General features: G+C 42.9%; 1 protein-coding gene across 1 annotated transcript in view; it reads right to left on the bottom strand.

The window, feature by feature from the left end:
- Positions 1-20,951, bottom strand: part of arhgef9a (Cdc42 guanine nucleotide exchange factor (GEF) 9a) — a 222,333-nt gene that overhangs the window by 13,745 nt on the left and 187,637 nt on the right. Inside the window, exon 9 of the mRNA XM_041196400.1 lies at positions 9,794-9,862. Coding sequence (XP_041052334.1) covers positions 9,794-9,862 — 69 coding nt within the window. The remainder of the gene's footprint in view (positions 1-9,793; positions 9,863-20,951) is intronic.

The following is a 20,951-nucleotide window of genomic DNA, read 5'->3' as shown; positions in this document are numbered from 1 at the left end:
CACTGTGGTGCATCTACAAGGCTGAGAATTATGTGGCTAGTGCATTTAGAGAGGTGGTCACCCCACAGCTAGGAGGTACACAGGCAAAGAGTGAATTGGTGACTGCCAGAGTATCTAAAAGAAACAGACAAGTAGTGCAGGAGTCTCCAGAGGCTATCTTGTTCTCTAACCATTTTTTCCATTTTGGATACTGATGAGCGAAATGGTTCCTTAGAGGAATGTAGCAAGAGCTAAGTTCGTGGTACCATGGGTAGCTCAGCTGCACAGGAAGGGAGGAGGAAGAGTGGAAGTGCTATCATGGTAGGGGATTCCATAGTTAGGGGAGCAGACAGGCATTTCTATGACTGTAGACATGACTCCAGGATGGTATGTTGCCTCCCTGATGCCAGGGTAAGGATGTTACAGAGTGGCTGAAGGACGTTCTTTTGGGAGAGGGTGAACAACTAGAGGTCATGGTCTGCATTGGGACTAATGACATGAGTTGGAAAAGGGATGAGGCCCTGAAAGCAGAGTTTAGGGAGTTAGGAAGGCATTAAAAAGCAGGTCCTCAAGAGCAGGAATCTCAGGATTAGTCCCGGTGCCACACCCTATTGAGCATAAGAATAGGAAGATTGAGTAGTTCAACACATAGCTGAAGAAATGGAGCAGGAGGGAGAGCTTTAGTTTTCTGAGGCATTGGGACTGGTTCTGGGGCAGTGGGACCTTAACAGCACTAGGACTAATGCCCTCGCAGGGAGGCTTGCTAGTGTTGTTGGGGAGGGTTTAAACTGATGGGGCATGGGAACCTGAGGGGAAATTCAGAGTGGAGAGAAGAACAGGCAGTGGGAAGTAGAGAAATATTAACTGATAAGGAGGATATATCAGAGAGTAGTATCAAGGTAGATAGAATACTTGGAGAGTTTGATAGAATTTGTGTAGGTACTGGTAAATCATTAGATGGGGTCAGAGTAAAGGGGAAAGTAAAAAAGCCTAAATCAGGGATAATGTGCATGTATGTGAATGCATGGAGTGTGGTTCATATGATTGGTGAATGACACAGGTTGAGAAATGGAATTATGATATTATTGCTATAACAGAGACCTGGCTCAAACAAGGGCAGGACTGGGTGTCAAATATTCCTGGGATCAAAGTGTTTAGGAGAGACAGGAAAGGAAGAAAAGTCATGGGGTTAGTGGCAGCACTGGTTAAAGATGGCTTTACAGTACTGGAGAAAGAGGATGTTCCAGCGGGGTCAAGGACAGAATCTCTCTGGCTAGAGGCAAGGAATGAAAAAGACACAATAACATTGATCGGTATAATATATAGACCACCAACTAGCGGAAGGGATGTGGAGAAACAAATCTGCAAAGAAATTACAGAGGGGTGCAAGAATTATAAGGCAGAAATTTCCCCCCGTCGGGGGGATTGTGCGGGGTTGGGCGCAAACCTGATCGGCGTCCCCGATTAAGACCCACCCACTGTGATGCTCGCCCGGAAGCGCTGAGCACTCCCTGTGCGGGCAGGGAAGGTGGAGATTCCGAGTCGGGGCCTGCGCTCTTTCCGTATGTACGCAAAAGAGCGCAGAAATCTCCCTGAGGCACATTTGCTTAAGTTTTTAACATCTAAATAAAGAAATTAAAAACTTTTAAAACATATCCCCTCGTGGGAGTGTTACATGAGCTGGGACATGTCAATCAAATTTTTATTGAATTTTTAAACACTTAATGAAACCTCATCCCACCCATGGATGAGGTTCCATGAAACATGTGAAGGCCGCCTGGCCTGTTCACCTGCCCGCCAACCTTAAGGTTAGACGGGCAGCTCATTTAATCATTTCAATTAGTTTTTAACAGACCGGCCGCCCGCCAGCTGAAATGAAAATCTAAATGATGCGCGGTGATGTCTGGACACCCGCTCGATGTCACCACGCGTCATTTTGCGCGTCGGTGAGCAGCCCCGCCCCCGCTCGCTGACACGAAAATTCTACCCATAGAGTAATCATAATGGGGACTTCAATTATCCAAATATAGCCTAGGATAGGAATAGTAAAAAGGGACAAGAGAGGCAAGAGTTCCTGAAATGTATTCAAGGTAATTTTTTCCAGTCCAACAAGAGGGCAGGCACTGTTGGACCGGGTTCTAGGGAATGACTTGGCCCAAATGGATCAACTATCAGTGGGAGAGCATTTAGGGGGCAGTGGCCATTGTATCATAAGGTTTAGGTTAGCCATGGAAAAGGACAAGGAACAATCCAGAGCAGGGATAATTAATTGAGGAAAGCCAACTTTGATGAGAATATATCTGAGCGGTGTGAGTTGGAATCAAATGTTGGCAGAAAAGACAGTGGCTAAACAGTGGGTTATCTTCAAAGAAAAAGTATTGCAGGCAATGTCAAGGTATATTTCCTTGAAGAGGAAAGATAGCACAAGTAAATCCATAGGGCCCTGGATGACAAGAGAGATGGAGGTGAAGATGAAAAGGAAGAAGTGCACGTATGACAGATGTCAAGTAGAAAATACAATGAAGAATCAGAATGAATATAAAAGGACCAGAGGGGAAGTGAAAAAGTTAATAAGAAAAGCAAGGAATGAGAATGAAAAGAAACTGGCAGCTAGTATAAAATGTCTTCTATAAACATATAGACATATACATTTATAAACATATAAATAATAAAAGGGCAGTAAAAGAAAAAGTAGGGCCGATTAGGGATAAAGAAGGGGACTAGCATGTGGAGGCAGGAGAAATAGTGGAGGTATTAAATGAGTACTTTGCATCTGTCTTTACAAAGGAAGAAGATGCTACCCAGGCTGAGGTGAGAGAGGAGGTTACTGGTACGCTAGAAAAATTTACAATTCAGAAGGAGGAGGTTTTAGAAAGGCTATCTTTACTTAAAATTGGGTACCAGGACTGGATGAGATGCATCCAAGGGTACTGAGGGAAGTGAGGGTGGGAATTGCAGAGGCACTAATGATCATCTTCCAGTCCTCCTTAGATACAGGGGTGGTACCAGAGCAGTGGAGAATTGTGAGTGTTATGCTGTTGTTCAAAAAGGGGTTCAAGGATAAAGCCGGCAACTATAGACCAGTCAGTTTGACTGCAGTGGTGGGGAATCTTCTGGAAACTATAGTTTGAGACAAAATCAGTAGTCACCTAGACAAGTGGGGGATAATAAAGGAAAGCCTGCATGAATTAATTAAGGGAAAATCATGCTTAACTAACTTGCTGGAGTTTTTTTGTGGAGGTAACAGAGAAGGTTGATAAGGGCAACACTGTTGATGTGCTGTATATGGATTTTCAAACGGCATTTGAAAGATTGCCACACAAAAGACTTGTGAGCAAAATTCTAGCTTATGAAATAAAAGGAGAGTAGGCACTTGGATAAGAAATTGGCTGATTGACAGGAAACAAAGAGTAGTGGTTAATGGATTTTTTTAAGACTGGAGGGAGATGTGTAGTGGAGTTCCCCAGGGGTCAGTGTTGGGACCTCTGCTCTTCCTGATATATATTAGTGACCTGGACTGTGGTGTTCAGAGCATGATTTCAAAATTTGCAGATGATACTAAGATTTGAAATATTGCCAACTGTGATGAGGATAGTCTTGAATTTCAAAAGGATATAGACATGTTGGTGGATTGGGCAGACAAGTGGCAGATGAAGTTCAATACAAAGAAGTATGGGATGATTCAATTTGGCAAGAAGAATATGGAGAGACAATACAACATAAAGGGAAAATCTCTAAAGGAGGTGCAGGAACAGAGGGACCAGAGGGGTGTATATTTACATAAGTCATTGAAAATGGCAGAGTGTGTTGAGAGAGCAGTTAATAAAGCATATTGTATATGAGTAAAAGTGATGTGAGGATTTTTTTTCACCCAGAGAGCAGTTGGAATCTGGAATGAACTTCCTGAAAGGGTGATGGAGGCATTGAGGTATTCAAAAGGAAATTGGATGGCTATCTGAAAAGAAAGAATGTAAGAGGTTATGAGATATGCCAGGGGAATGGGACTAGGTAGAATGCTCTTTCAGAGAGCCAGTGCAGACTCGACAGTTGCCTCCTTCTGCACTGTAGAGATTCTGTGATTCTGTGACTGATAGTTCCTACAGCCAAAGCCAAGTCTATGGCACCACAGCTGGTTCAGACTAAGAGGAAGTACAATAAGGCCTAAATTGAGTTTACTGTGCATGTATAAGAACATAAGAAATAGGACCAGGAGTAGGCCATTCAGCCCTTCAAGCCCCTCTGCCCCCATGGCTGATCTTCTACTTCAAAACCATTACCCTGCACTATCCCCATATCCCTTGTTATTTTAAGTATATAGACATCTATCAATCTCAGTCTTGATATGACTGAGCCTCCACAGCCCTCTGGAGCAGAGAATTCCAAAAATTCACCACCCTCCCAGTGAAGAACACAGTATGTGAACACATGGGGCTGAATCTTATGTTGACTGGGTGGGCATGTGCCGGACCCGATCAGGTGTGAAATTGCGCGAGATGATGTCGGGCAAGCATCCCGACATCATCACATGCTCGCATGATATTTCGCTTGGCGGGCGCGCGCAAAAGTCAGCAGTGTGCCTGTCAACAATTAAGAGGGCAATTAAGCCCATTAATAGAGCAATTGTCTTATTTTTTGTAGCCCGTCCAACCTAACGGTTGGTGGATGGGCGAATCAGCCAAATGGCCTTTACATTTTTCATCAAACCTCATCCAAGGGCGGGATGAGGTTTCTGTTATGAAATAAAATAAAAATCTGTGGACAGCATTTTTATCATCTATATGTTCAGATGCCTGATTATGATGCTTGGACATTTTATTTTCTGATTTTCAGAACTTTATTTCATGGTTTTTGGGTCCGCAGCTCCCTGAGGCAGCTCTCTCTCACTTGCCTGCGCCCGGGTTGATGTCATCGCTCACCCGCTCCTGCCCCCCACCCCCCCCACCCCCACCCTGGCGGTGCTGAGCTTTTCAGCGCGTGCTTCATGCTGGCTGGCCATTAATTGCGTGAAATGGCAGTCGGGGACCGATCATAGTCAGCGGTCCGTTTCCTGGCCGATCCCCGGCCCACCAATCGCGCCTGCTCATGAGCTGAAAATTTAAGCCACAGTGCGTAGTAAATAAGATTGGTGAGCAGCAGGCACAGGGAGCCATGTAAGAATAATATGTCTTGGTGATAATGGAGACCTGGTTCAAAAAATGGCAGGACCCTGTACTGAATATTCTTGAAAACAAGATGTTCAGGAAAGATAGTGAAGGAAAGATTAAAGGAGGAGGAGTAGTAGTATTGATCCAAGGAGAATATAATTGTGCTCGAGAGAGGATATCCTAGAGGGGCCAAAAATATTTAGGGGACACTGATCAGAGAATCATAGGCCAGGATTTTACGGCCCCAGGGCGTGACTCACCCCAGCGGATGTGACGAGCCATTTAAATCTCCATTCATAAAAACAAAAAACTGCGGATGCTGGAAATCCAAAACAAAAACAGAATTATCTGGAAAAACTCAGCAGGTCTGGCAGCATCGGCGGAGAAGAACCAAGTTGACGTTTTGAGTCCTCATGACCCTTCAACAGAACTAAGTAAAAATAGGAGAGGGATGAAATATAAGCTGGTTTAAGGTGGGGGGGGGTGGGAGGAGAGAAGTGGGTGGGGGGTGGTTGTAGGGACAAGCAAGCAGTGATAGGAGCAGATAATCAAAAGATGTCACAGACAAAAGAACAAAGAGGTGTTGAAGGTGGTGATATTATCTAAAAGAATGTGTTCATTAAGAATGGATGGCAGGACACGCAAGGTACAGCTCTAGTGGGGGTGGGGTGAAATAAGACTAAAAGGGCATAAAAGATATAGATTTAAAAATAATGGAAATAGGTGGGAAAAGAAAAATCTATATAAATTATTGGAAAAAACAAAAGGGAAGGGGAAGAAACGGAAAGGGGGTGGGGATGGAGGAGGGAGTTGTTGAACTCAATATTCAGTCCGGAAGGCTGTAAAGCGCCTAGTCGGAAGATGAGGTGCTGTTCCTCCAGTTTGCATTAAGCTTTACTCGAACAATGCAGCAAGCCAAGGACAGAAGTGTGGGCAAGAGAGCAGGGTGGAGTGTTAAAATGGCAAGCGACAGGGATGTCTGGGTCATTCTTGCAGACAGACCGAAGATATTCTGCAAAGCGATCGCCCAGTTTACGTTTGGTCTCTCCAATATAGAGGAGACCTCATTGGGAGCAACCAATGCAGTAGACTAAGTTGGGGGAAATGCAAGTGAAATGCTGCTTCACTTGAAAGGAGTGTTTGGGCCCTTAGATGGTGAGGAGAGAGGAAGTGAAGGGGCAGGTGTTGCTCAACTTTAGATCTTGAACTCCCTCCTCCATTCCCACCCACTTTCCGTTTCTTCCCCTTCCCTTTTGTTTTTTCCAATAACTTATATAGATTTTTCTTTTCCCACCTATTTCCATTATTTTTAAATCTATAACTTTTATGCCCCTTTAGTCTTATTTCACCCCATCCCCCACTAGAGCTGTACCTTGCGTGTCCTGCCATCCATTCTTAATTAGCGCATTCTTTTAGATAATATCACCACCTTCAACACCTCTTTGTTCTTTTGTCTGTGACATTTTTTGATTATCTGCTCCTATCACTGCTTGCTTGTCCCTACAACCACCCCCCACCTCCCCCCCACCTTAAACCAGCTTATATTTAATCCCTCTCCTATTTTTACTTAGTTCTGTTGAAGGGTCATGAGGACTCGAAACGTCAACTTGGTTCTTCTCCGCCGATGCTGCCAGACCTGCTGAGTTTTTCCAGATAATTCTGTTTTTGTTTTAAATCTCCATTCAGTTCAGCGGAACCGTAAGACCCCATCAGGCGGGAGGGGCTGCAAAACCCTGGCCATAATGTTTAGGTTAGCTATGGAAAAGGGCAAAGAGCAATCCGGAGTAAAAGTAATTAATTGGGGAAGGGCAACTTTCAATGGGCTGACAGTGGCCATTAATTGGTTACTTAAGGGCTTCAATAAGCCCAAGGGTGGATGGGCCACCCAATGTCGCCCCCTCCTCCTATAAAATTTCAGACAAGTCAGGGGCAGGTAGGTAGGTGATAGGAAGGACAGCCACTGGATCTTACATATACCCCCCTCCTTCAAATCTACTGGCAGGGGCAATCCAGCCCTTGTGTGTCAGGCATAGATATCACCACAAAAAAAACTGATATCCACTGCGCATAGGGGTCCTGAATAGTAATCAGAAGCAGAAACCTCAGTTGATTTCTGGCTGTCCTATCATAGAGGCACTGAGGCAGGTTATAATGACCGTGCTGCTACCTCAGCCAAAAACAGCTAATTCATCATAGACTGTCAGTTAAGCCTGAGTTGCTCTTGCTCTGTTCAGTTCAACTACCTTAAATGGACAAGCCATTAGGGTAATTTTAGTTTGCTATTGTGCACATTTGCCTTAAATCCTTGGGTATTTTTTGGAATATTTTGGTTTAGGACACTGTAGGCAACCAATACATGAATAGTATTCTGTTCATAAGAGTATAAGAAGTTTTGGCATGCACTGCACATTATGTTTTGATTAGTAATAGTCAGAAAATTATGTGCAGTGAACACTGCATTTTCAACATATACATGAAACTTCCTCTGTCGTCACAAAGCTGGAAAATTATACCTCAGGCCAGATTTTTGTTAAGCCTCATTAAAACCCAACATGCACACTTTTGAGTCTTCCAAAATTCACTCACCCATGTGTGACTTTGCAGGATTTTTGTCTTTTCACACAGTTCGCAGTGCATTTTGCGAGCATAATCGAATGCATGAGGAGTGTGGATGCAGAGGTCAGCCTTGGCTATCCAACATAGCAGCCCAACTCCCAACATCGTTTAAAGGCCCCTTAAAGCTCGCCCCTTACCCACCCCATATGCCACCCCTTGTCCTCTTAGATCACCCTTGCCACTCCCCACCCACCGCCATGACACTTATGCCACCTCAGATCCCCAATGTCAACCTATGTCCCTTTAGATGCACCATGCCATCCCATGCCACCTTCATGCCCCTCATGTATCCTCCAACACCACTCATCCAGTATCTACTACGTGTGGCCCTCAGGAGCCATGCAATAGCAATGGGGACTATTTTAAAACCTTTGGGAAAAAATTAAACCCCTCTCAATCTAGTAAACCCCTGAATTCAAATGCACTATCATTGATACTGTAAAGACAAAAATTTACTCCAGTGTCAAAAAAATAACCCTTTAAGTAACAATTAGGTTTGTAAACAAATAAGAAACTGCATAAAAGGCATATTTTGCTATTACAGCCTTTAAAATTGTCAATCATTCTTGGATCATTAGGCCACCAGCTGAGCTAAAACCATTAGATCTTTTGAAACCCAGTCAAGCATTCATAATGGCTACAGCTGCCACAACAAAAGCTTCCAACTACTTTGACTGAAACTGACAGAACAGAATGATGCCCCATTTCTATTTCAAAGCCAGGTGCCTGCCAATCAATGAAGGGGAGCAGTTGCAGAGTTTTTTTACAACTTCCAAAAACAGGATTTTTCTTAACCCTAGAGCTGTCAGTTCATTTAAATCACAGCACAAAACATGACAGCAAAGGCCGACAAGACATTGTTCTTTTACTTTTTCAATGTATTATGGCACTTTTGACAATTGGAAAACTATTGGAATGCATGATAACACTTTCACAATAGTTATCAATATAAGGGTGAATTTACCTTTGCAGCACAGATCCCTATGATGAATCACTGCATTAAAAACATATCTGCATTAAAATACAGTATCTAATAGTAACATTTGAAGATGTTAAAACATTTTACACTTACCTGTCAGAATGTTCCCAACTCCTCAGCAGGAGGAGTGGTCATGACCTTTCCAAGGAAATGTGTTTTTTTAGGATTTCTAAAAACCTGCACCATTACAGAAAAATAGTGTGCAGGAGAAAATACAAATTTCCTGTGATCCTCACAATGGGGACCATGACCTCAAAAGAAGTGTATGTGTGTTTTGCCTTCCCAACCCATGAAATGATCACACAAAAATGGCATGGGATCAGCAAGGCAGAGGACATCTTATTTTGGAGGAGAATTCTCCTCCATTCTCTCCTCCATTTGGAGATGAAAATCTGGCCCCTCATCTTAGTATCTCAGACTTCTCATTCCAGTGACTAAAACTATTGTATTTTTTCTCCAAAATTTCCAACCACTCTTTTGATAGCTTCTAAGATGCAAATGTGACATGAGAAAAAAACTTTTTCACACAACGAGTGGTTTGTGTCTGAATTGCACTGCCTGGAAGTGTGGTGGAGGTGGGTTCAATTGAGGCATTTAAGAGGGCATTGGATGATTATTTGAATAGGAACAATGTGCAGGGGCACAGGGAAAAGGCAGGGCAATGGCACCAAGTCATAATACTCATTTGGAGAACCGGTGCAGATACGATGGGCCGAATGGCCTCCTTTGTGCCGTTAAAATTCTGTGATTCTGCTGTTGTACAATTGTCGCCCTCTAGCATCTCTTCTACAGTGAGATAGGAAAACTATTCAAGAACTGTGGACACCGAGGTCGAGCCTGATCTTGTTTTAAATCAATGCCCAACCACTTCACACATGATCTGGTTTCAGTCCCAGCGAAATTGGAACCAACCAGGAATTAAACCTGCTGGGATCTTCTGAACAGTATGGTTTAGTGCCTTTGCTCACTGGGCCATCAGAGGTGCTGTTCTATCTGTTTTCTTACCTCAGCAGTTAAATCCGCTTCTGCAATACTGCCTGTAGAATGAAAGTCAAGTGCAAGAATACACACTCACCTTTTTGTTTGCTGACTTTCCTTACAGTCATTGCAGCTTGTCTCTTCTGATACTCCGAGATTTCAAACCCTGAAAAACAGTTTAATAAATTAGAGAGTTTTCAAATCAAACAAGGTATTTTTAAAGTAATTTAATCTTCATGAAGGTGAGTGATCTCAATGCTGGTGAAATAATTATTTTGCACTTAAGTGTGAGTACTACCATTTTCAGATAAAGAATTGATGCAGGATAAAGTTGCAACAATCTAATCTGTAACCTCAAAAGGGAGCTCTTATTGCATCCACATGTCATATCCTTTTCCTGCACTAGCAAGTCAAGTATCCTTCCTAAGAGAGGCTGCTAGTTTAGAATGGAATGTTGAAACTGCCCAGACTTCTGTAATTTAGTTCAGCACAAATATCAAAAAGTATAGCGTATCATTTCTTCATGTTACACAAGCTTCAAACTCAGACTGCAGAAAGGAAAGGATAATGTTTTAACCAGCAGAAGCAACTAATCCAAAACAAGTGCATTATTACAACAGAAACCAATTAAGTTCTGCACTAATAAACTCTATAACTTTTAAAATATCAATATACAGGAAGACTTCGATACAGCTTCAACGCTAAGAAATATGACTGATGTAATCAAGATGCAGAATGTTAGTCCAGGGGAATGGAACATTATCTGTGATTTCCATTACATATTTTCTAAATGCATTCTGGTATTTGGGAACTGTGGTTGCTGGCACATTAAGCACATCCAGGTTAGGTGTAGATGCAGAAGACAGCTTCCTCTACTCAGGCCAAGCAATGCAAAACCCTTATTAGAGTGGGTTATACACTTCTTCCTTCAGTGCAAGCAGGGGTAGGAAACAGATCCTTGACGTAATTCCTGAATTACATTGGCACTGCTGCATTAATACACCTCAGCCACCTGATACTGAAATGAAATTGCTAATATAACAAGAGACTATGGCCTGACTTTCACCCCTGCTGCACGCATGCTCCAGGTGGACCCTGGAGCCGTCGGGAAACAGGTCCCCGACCGCGATCGGCCCATGAGCACAATTTCACGCTGACTGGCCAATTAACGCCCACCCAGTGCGAAATGCATCTTCCCAGTGGTCAGGAGGGGCCTATTGGGCACCGGGACCAATGGTGACATGGCGGGCGGTTTAAAAAAGACACAGGCAGCTCCATGAAGGCTGCCAGGGAAGAATCATATATTCTGCGTTCTGGAGAGTGAAGCTATGGCCTCAACAGCGGCTGGACACGCCAGGCAGGAGGGCAAGTCAGATGAGCACTTGGCCCCTTGTTTCTCAGACAAGTGCCTCGCGGTCCTCCTGGAGGAGGTGGCTGCCAGGAGGGACACCCTCATCCCCAGAGATGGAAGGAGGAGGCCACCACACCAGACAAAAAAAGCTTGGGAGGAGGTGGCAGCTGAGGCCAGCAGCCACAATGTTGTGCGGCATATGTGGGTGCAGTGTCGCAAAAAGTTCAACGACCTGCTGCGTTCATTAAGGGTGAGTACTGTGTTGGCATGGATCAGTGTCTAAAGTATTAAGAATGGCCCTCTCCCGTGGAACTCAGAGGTGTTGGAGTCTGAGTGCCAACTATCAATGACGCTGGAGCTGGCCAAGGGGATGAGCCCTGACTGCTTGTGCTGAGTGCACTGTGGCTCGAGGGCCATGACTCAGATGTGCCCTGCGAGGTGTTCCTCGGGTGGGCCAGGCTGCAATGGAGCTGCAGGTAGAGAGTGGACTAATCAATGCTCCTGTGTCCTTTCAGGAGAAGATGAGCCATTACCACATTGAAAGGTCATGGACAGGTGAAGGCCCTCCACCCTCCAAACCTCTTAATATTGACCAGATTTGAGCTGAAGAGCTGCCACGCATCTTGCACAGCCGTTGTGGAGAAGCTGGGTGTCGTGGGTTTCAGGCGAAGGTAAGAGTGCAATGGAGGGTGCAGTGCTCTTGGCCATTGGTCAACGCAGTGCTCCTGCTCCATATAGACCATGTTGTGGAGAATTTTGGATGGTGCAAACATTCTGGTGTAGTCTCTTCATTGATGGGAGCCTCAAAACTGGAGTCCCCATTGATCATTGAAAGATGATGGCACCATGATGCAGATCTCTATTGTGTCACCAGGGTGCCTGGCATGCACAGTGACAGTGTGATGACTTAAACTAATAACATGTCCTTGTTCTCCCTTGGATTTACCAGCAGGCACTTGCTCACAGGACCCTGAAGAGCCACCCCTGACACCAGAGGACTGCACCTACGTCACACCCAATCTCTGAACCAGGCACCAGCACAAATACCAGCACCTCGGTGGGGGTTAGATCTTTGGCTAGAATGTCAGTGCACAGTGGTGAGGGCACTTCACGCTCGCCTGAGGTGCAGGTGGAGGCAGAGAGTGCCCAGGGCGCCGGCAGTTGGAGGGTTTCTGGAAACCAGGACGATGCTGAGTAGAAAGCAGGTGACGATCCTCTGGAGTTGTCCATTAAGCAGCAGATGCTGGATGTCCAGCGGGATGTACAGAAGGATCTGGCAGAGATCCATGAGAGTATGGGTGTCATGGTCTCTGTTGTGGAGGAGTCTATTTGGAGCAGGAGCATCATGGCCAAGCGCATTGCTCCCTCCATTGAGAAAGTGGCGACTTTCATGGAGATGCAGCTTCAGGGACAGAATCAGGGGTTCCTGGGGCTGTGATCAGACCTGCAAGCCCTCACACAGGCACCTCAGGTGGTCAGTGCCAGTGTGGGAGATGATTGAAGCACCCAGTATCCCAGCTAGGTGCCCGTTCATCAATAGTGAGCAGGGAGGTCCAGAGCGACCTCACGTTGGCGCACGAGCTACTTATTTTTGTACCTCCCTGATTTTGGTAAGGGCACTGCCCAGTGTGAAACTGAGTCATGTACTTTAGGAAAGTCACAAATTCAATGATCAGTCTGCCCTGAAGTTGTTGATCTCAACCAGCATGGTAGAAGGGGCCTCTTAACCTCAGAAATATGAAAGATTATGCTCAGATTCCTATTCCTTATTGCTACCCAAAGACTCCTGCTGAAAGATTTATGAATGCTGGGGAGGACAAGGTTAGGTTTAGTGCTAATGCTATCATAATTAAATGAGATTTTTGTTTTTCTTTCATGATCTGAGACTGGGCAATACAACCTGCTGGGATGGCTTTGAGTCCCTGGGTGGAAGCTCATGCAATGTTCCTGTAACAGCTGAAGTCATATCTGACACCACAGTGGCTGCGGTCTACTCTCTGGCGCTTCCTTCATAGTTTGTGGTGCCTGGCTACAGTGGGATGGCATGCTGCCAACTTGATGGGAAACCTGCCTCACTGGATCCTTATCCTCCTAAATCCACGGAACTGAGCACTCCAGCTGGATGATTTACGGGTTTCATGAGAACAATCTGTAGGATGGTTCCAATGTGGGTTCAACAAAAGTATATTTTTTGTGTTTCAAGTTCCACTGGTAGTAGTAAAGAGTTACAATCATTTTTATTTCCAATTGCTTTCTGTCAACTGGGGGGCAGTGGTGGGGGGTGAATTATATTACACAGCTCAGCTAATATTTGCACCCCAATGCAAAATGATAGTTCTGGAACTCACTGAAAGCAAGCCTGGTTGCTGCCATTGTATATGGACCGGGAACTGTATATAAAGTAGTGAGTCTGTGACTTGTTTCTGTTGGAATGAAAGGATGGTTTTCATATGCTATTGTCAATTAAATACAGAGGCTTTGGGTATTTCATAGTATCTTTGATGGTGTCCCATTCATCACATACATTCCAAACTGGGGAGTAGTTTTCCTCAGCAATCGGCTTGGAATGGCAGCCAAGCAAAAGAATTAATGTTTATTGTCCTGACAGTTCTTCACATGTAGTTGCAGGTCATTCGGTAATGACCGGTACTAAGTCTCAGTCTCAGTGATTCTTTGACTGATAATTGAAGGTGAAAACATGAGCTGTGCCTATGAGCAGGGCCAATGTTTTTTTTGTGGGTTATTTACTGGAATGGTACCATATAAATAATTATTTGACTGACTCTTAGTGGGTTAATTTTTATTTTCTTGGCAGCTGCCAAACAATATTCGATATCTGTGGATTAATTCCCCTACAGCTTTGGGCACCTCTTATTGCCATTTGCACTGTAATCCCTGTTCACATGAAATGCCATTAGGTAACTGTACTTATTCAATCTGGCAGACATTTGCTGTTCCCGTCTCCAACACTTGTGGTCCTTGGCAGACAAGCTGCTCCTTATAAATCATGTATAGCCTGCTCGATTAGGATGTTAACTATCTGGGGTGTTAACTAAGGGGTGATTCAATGCTAATCCTTCTCCTTTTCTTAGAAAAAGGGAATGATATTTGAAATAAAAATTTAAGATGAATGAAATCCCGAGCAGGTCAGTCATCTGGCCTGTCAGCCAGCAAAGCCCACAACCCGTGAATGAATTAAAAAAAGAATCTGTCGTAAAGAAAGAAAAGACAGGTTCTGATTTTCAGATTTCCCTCCTTCATCAGAACTAAATGGGAATATTTTAACTATACATAACTTTGGTTATGTGGAGGTTAACTAAGCTGGAGTTGTTTTCCTTGCAGCAGAAAAGGTTAAGGGGAGATTTTACAGAGGTATTCAAAATTATGGAAAGTTTTGATAGAGTAAATAAGATGATGATGCTTATAGTGGCAGGTGAATCCATATCGATAGGACACAGCTTTAAGGTAATCAGCCAAAGAAACAAAAGGGAGATGAGGTTTTTTTTCTCTTTAAGGTGTTGTTATGATATGGAATGCACTGCCTGAAAGAATGGTGGAAACAGTTTCAATAATAACTTTCAAAAGGGAATTGGATAAAGTTTTGAAAGGAAAGAAATTGTAGGAATTTGATGAGAAAGCAGGCAAATGAGACTAATTGTAAAGTTCTTTCAATGAACCAGCACAGGCATGAAGAGCTGAATGGCCTCCTTCTGTGCATCATTTTATTATTCTAACCCTTTTGAAGGACAACCTTCTAGGATGGAGTTCAAATGACAGGTTTACATTGAGCTACTTTGCTTAGACCAGCAGTCTACAATCAATAGCCAGAGATGGGTGCAGGTTAGTTTGGCACCAGTGCATTTGGTAGCATGCCTTAGCAAACCTCAGTGCCTTCAGCTGAGAAGGACAGAAAAAGGGGCAAATTTAGGGAAAAAAATTAACTTGTATAAGAATGTTAATTTCACATCAATGGGTTTCCCTGTGAGGCATCAGCTTGCTGTGAATCTGTGCACATAGGAATGAAGATTAAGGCTTGCCTACAGCCTGACATCAACATGTGAAATAAGTAATCACTGTTGTCTCTCATTTGAATTTTTTTACATCTATAAGTGAATATTCCAGAATCTTATCTGAAGAAAACATCTTACCACACTCTGAAAAATCAGACACCAAGTTATTTCTGGTTCTTAGCACAGATCTAATAAAAACATGAGTCACTGTGCTGCTTTCTCCCATACAATTATTCCTTTTTTGGCAGGCATTCCTTCTCACTCACAGCCATTGTGCCAGATTCTTATCAGGATAACTCACATAACAGAAATAATAAAACCACAATGTAATGAAAAATACAGCATTAAAGGGGAACACCAAAATATAAGTGGCAGCAGCCTCAGTGATGTTAATTTAAGACAATCACATGAAACTGTTCACCACTTATTGTTACATATGTTGGCATGGAATGAGATAAGACTGCTTTGTCCATCAAGTCCATTTCTTCCAACAGACTGCATACAATTTCCACCATCATGAACTCTATCTCATAATGACTTATATAAACACAGGCAAAACATCCAAAAATGTAAAGCTCTACGGCTACTGTTCCTAATATATTTTTAGAATTTGGATTCAGAAATCGAATGAAAACTGGTCAAATTTGTAAATGATTCTAAATTAGGAAGGGGTGGAACAGTTGGATAGGAGGAAGTAGCAGAGAACCTATAAAATGAGTTAAATAACATCTGTAGGGGAACAATAGAATTAGTTATAAACAAATGCAAGGTATTGCAATTTGGAAGGAATAATGGATGCTCCAGGTGTGTAATGAATGATGTAAAAATTGTTATAGATGAAAATGAAAGAGATATACAGTTGACGTATACTATACTCAACTGGCTAAAATGGGCAAGAAAAATTTAGCTTATATGTCGGTGCAGCAGCTCTGCTCAAAGCAAATAGAATGGTGAATGATATTGCTGGATCAGTAAAGTATAAATCAGAAGATATCATATTAAAACTATACAGTGGCATAGTCAGACCATTTCTTGAGTGTTTTGTTCAACTTTTGGTGTACTGGGAATACATGGGGTTCGAACGGTGGGAAAATTGGCTCCATCACACTTCACATAATTAAATACTATGTCTCTCCACTGCTAGCCTTCAATCCCATTCTCAACCAAATATTCACCCAGTTATTTTAGAAAAATATTAATTCTGACTGGATCAATTGCCCAGTTGGGAATATGTACCACTTATGCATAACTTTTCAATGTTAATAAAACTACTTCTAAAATCAAGTGTTGATTGAAGTCTGCTAATGTTCTTTTTGTCTTCTCTAATTTTGCACTTACTGTCCAAGCTGAATAACAAGCTTGTATCTATAGTATCCATTCTTCTTAGCACTGGTGTGCTCGAGTTCAAGATGCTTCTTGATGCAAGCATAATTTTTGCTAGTTTGCAAGGAATTAAAGAAGTTTAGATTTTTAAAAAATTATACTGATGAATTTATAAGCAGAGAAGCAACGTTATTCTACAAGCTTTAAAAGCATCACCACAATCTGCTCACTAATTGCTTAAGGTTTCTTGTGGGTAGAAAACAAGTTCAACTTGTATTTTTCAACTTGGAGTATTTTTATCAAAGCCGAAAGGGACTATTTCCAAATCAAGATTACTTATCTATTGTTGATTAAAGGAGGCACATATTGTCGAAGCTTTTCATCTTGCACTCATCAGGGCAATTCGCAAGATACCAAATTATAATGGGAATATTTTATACTGCATGAGAGGAGAGTGCTGATTGGTTGGCAAGTGGACTCTGATTTGTAGAAGCATTGCCATGGAGAATGCACCAGTTAATTGATAATTGAAGAAACAATTATCCAACATTGGATGTGACCCCGCGGTTGGACAACATTTGCTAAACGATCCTGAGTGTGTTAGAAATTACGCTGACAATCAACTTAATACTATCAATTGGGCTTGCAATATGGTTCACTTGCACGTGCTGCAAGCAACATATATTCACACACAGGGCCCTGCTCTTTGCAGACAAAAGGAACATGTACACACATTGTACCTTTTTCAACTAAACCAAATTAGCAACAGCCATTCCCTTGTGCATTCCCCAGTGCAATGCCTTGACCAATCAGAAACAATCTTCCTGGCCTGAATTTAAACAAAGCTTAACAGTTAAATGTCAGTTATCAATTGACTGGTCCATTCTCCATGGCAATGCCTCTACCAGTTGGACTCAACTTATCAACCAATAAGCGCTCTCTTCTCACGGAGTATAAAATGTTGTTCCCATCATAATTTGGTATCTTGCGAATTGTCCTGATGAGTGCAAGACAAAAAGCTTCAACAACATGTATCTCCTTTTTTCAGCAATACTCAAGTTCTGTACTACCAAGTGACTGTTGAGTAAATTAAGGATATGTAAATAATGGGATGGAAACTGCCTTGATACCACGTACCTCCATCTTGACCTCAGTCCAATCACAGCCAAAACTCTCATCCATGCCTACATCAAGTCCAGATGCAATTTCTCTGAATCTCCTGAACTCTACCCTATATGTCTGCAACCCATCGAGAAATATAACATCTGTATTGTATTCTGCACTGTCCCACCCTCACTCACAATGAGCTCCATAAAGCTTTTCATCTCACAAAATCCTCCTTCTCCTGTAAAAAAAAACCCTTTACAAACAAAGCAGTAAGGCATTTCTTCATCACTAGTTTGCAGGCTTGAAATCCCTTCACAAATCCCTCCTCCTTGTGAACTTTCTCCTTCCCTTCAAAGCCTAACTCTTGGACCATTCCTTAAATCATCTTCCTTAGATCTCACCTCAACTCCTTCTCATCTATGAAACACCTTGAGATATGTCTCTGTGTTTATACAAATTCTAATTATTCAAAAATAATTAGGTATACCTTTATTTCAGTAATATTTCACTTTTGGCCAGTGTTACAAATTTGAGTTTACAGTAGATTCCATCTTGTATTCTGTGGCATTAATTGTGCCCTTCATCACTCAGAGTACCTTACTTTTATGGGAGTTAACACACACTGGCCCATATCTACTTGTATAATAGCATAACTTAAGCATCTTCATTGAATCCTTTCATATTTTGCCAGCGTATCCCTTCAATATTCAAGTAAACTGAGTTAACACTAGAGGAGGTGAAGTTTGGATCAAATTGCAAGCAGGAAATAAGCAGAACATGGCCACAGTCAATATTTCAACACTGAAAATGTGCTGTGGACCAGATCTCATTACAAATGTTGAGATGCACCTGTCAGAAACCTCTGAAGGAGGATTCCTAATTTGATTGCCAGAGGAAGGCACATCCAGGACTCTGTCTCAGTGAAGCAAAGGAAAACTCTGATGCGATAATGACCACATGAGGGTAGGGAAGATGTTCGTGGTGGGGAAGAGGTGATCTCTGGATCCCTCAGAATTACTTTCCCTAACAAATTACTTTTTTATCACCGACAAAAAAAACCTTTGTAAATGCAGGTCACAATTTTAGCCTGGATCCAAGGTGGGGTGTACATCTGCTCCTTGTTGGCCTCAACATCTGGTCAGATCAGGCTTACCTCTGTCAGCCATTTATCAGGTTATCCTAATGGCACAGGACATGGGAACAAACTGCAAAGTTCAGAGCCCCATCCACATCTCCGCTAATGACTATTCTTGAGTACTGTGGCAGATCTGCTGTTAACTAGCTACAGAGCAAACTTCAATGAAAGGCTGAGATCCTATGCATTTGAGTTTCGACAGAGATCCCAGTCCAATCAAGCAAGCTGCTGCCAATATTACAACAGGTGTCTTTTGGAAAACTTATTTTCGATTTTCAGGACATTTACTAGGGCATTATTGGTTGCACCCACATAGAAATCTGGGGCCATACATAGATGTTCAAAAATCGCAAGGGGTTCCGCTCCATAAATGTAAAAATTGATCAGTCGTCTGGAACACAGGATCATACATGTTAATGAAACAGTCTTGTTCACTTAGTTTAAGGTTAAGACTTCTTATCGTGTCCAAGGACAGTGTATACATGGCCCAGCCAGAATCGGACACATTTTTGCGCCTTGTTGTTGAATTCGGCAAGATCTGCAACAATGCAGGGTTCCTCTAGCGATAGGCATTGCAGGAGATGTTGCATAGTCTGTGGCTCAGTTGCACATTCACAAGTTGTCGGGCAGGTTGTATATCCCCATTCGCTTAGTGACACCTTTAAATGACCAACACCAGTCCTAAGTCTGTTAAGGCACTTCCAGGTTGCCCAGTTGCAATTAGCTCCTGGGGGAAGGCTTTCATCTGGTAGAATTTCCATCGCTGGTGGTTGTTTGAGACTGGCGGGCCGGCCTTTCCACAAGGCGATGCGGGCTTCAGATGGGGTTGATTGTAATGGAACAACACTGTTCATGAAGCTCTTCCTTGACTTTAGGCAGCTGGGTGTAGGCGTATGACCATGTAGAGGGTGCCTCTCATCTGATGTTCGACGGAGTCGCTCTTTCTTGCTGGCTACCGTTCTTCTTATATCAGAGGGTGCGATACCCAACAGGATATATAGGCTGTTGGTGTTTGTTGGTTTTAAACAACCTGTGATAAGTCAGCAGCTCGCATTCAGAATGGCATCCATCTTCTTAGCATGAGTAGATCTTTCCCATGCAGGGCAGGCGTATTCGGCAGTGGAATAGCAAAGAGCAAGTGCACTGGTTCGCAATGTTTTCAAGCTTGCCCCCCATTTTGTGTTAGTGAGCTTATTCAGGATGTTGTTTCATGCGCTCACTTTTGCCTTTGTCTTTTCGATGTGGTTCTTGAAGGTGAGGCATCTGTCAAGGGTGACTCCTAAGTAGATAGGGTGCTCGCAATGCGTCAATGTTGCTCCACACCAAGTTACTTTAAGCTGGCGTTTGGCTTCACGGGTTCTGAGGTGGAATGCACAAACTTGCGTCTTTGATGGGTTTACGCAAAGGTGGTTTTCTTCATAGTAGGATGTTAGTCCCTCCAAGGCCTCAGAAAGCGTTTTCTCCACAGTGTTAAAATCAGTGCTTTGGGCAGTGAAACATAAGTCATCAGCATATATAAAACGGCGTGTGACACCATCTACATGTTGGTCAGTCGTGTAGATGTTGTACAGCAGTGGTGCATGTACGCTTCCTTGTGGAAGACCATTCTTCTGAATATGCCACCTGCTGCGCTTCCCACCTAGTTCAACATAGAACCGGCGATTCTGAAGCATGCTTTCTAACAGCTCTGTTAAGTGAATATCTTTTGTCATCTCTAGGATCTTGCAGAGGAGACGTCTATGGTTCACTGTATCGTATGCTGCTGACAGGTCTACAAAAACAGCACCTGTTATCATCCCTTGCTCAAAACCATCTTCGATATGTTGTGTGAGGTTGAGCAATTGGCTTGTTGTTGATTTGCCGGGGCGGAAACCTGCTTGGTCTGGAAGGAAGTTACAGAAATGCACTGAAAAGTCAAAATACAGTGGATATGGATATTGGTGACAATTCCTTGGATGCTTCATCAGAACAATTCTGAAAAAAGGGCCACAGACCTAAAACGTTAACTCTGCTTCTCTCTTCAAAGATGCTGCCTGACTTGCTGAGTATTTCCAGAATTTCCTGTAAATATAATGAGGCTCACACAGCTACCATACTAATTATTGAACATACTATAAGCTTTAGTGGAATTAGCAAGCCCTATACATTTCGATTCCACCAAAGTACCCAGTTACCTTTCAAACGTTATCTTGTCTGCTGCATGTTATACAGCTTTGCCATTCATGGACCTGTAAACTATGGAGCAGGTGAAGGAGGAAGTCTGCTGGACAATGGCAATGATTAAGAAGATAACTGGCTCAACAATATATGGCACTGTATATAGTACTTC

Source organism: Carcharodon carcharias, chromosome 9 (genome assembly GCF_017639515.1).
Source record: "Carcharodon carcharias isolate sCarCar2 chromosome 9, sCarCar2.pri, whole genome shotgun sequence".
Lineage (NCBI taxonomy): Eukaryota > Metazoa > Chordata > Chondrichthyes > Lamniformes > Lamnidae > Carcharodon > Carcharodon carcharias.
Note: the sequence above shows the minus strand (reverse complement) of the source record. Positions and strands in the feature narration are given on the sequence as shown.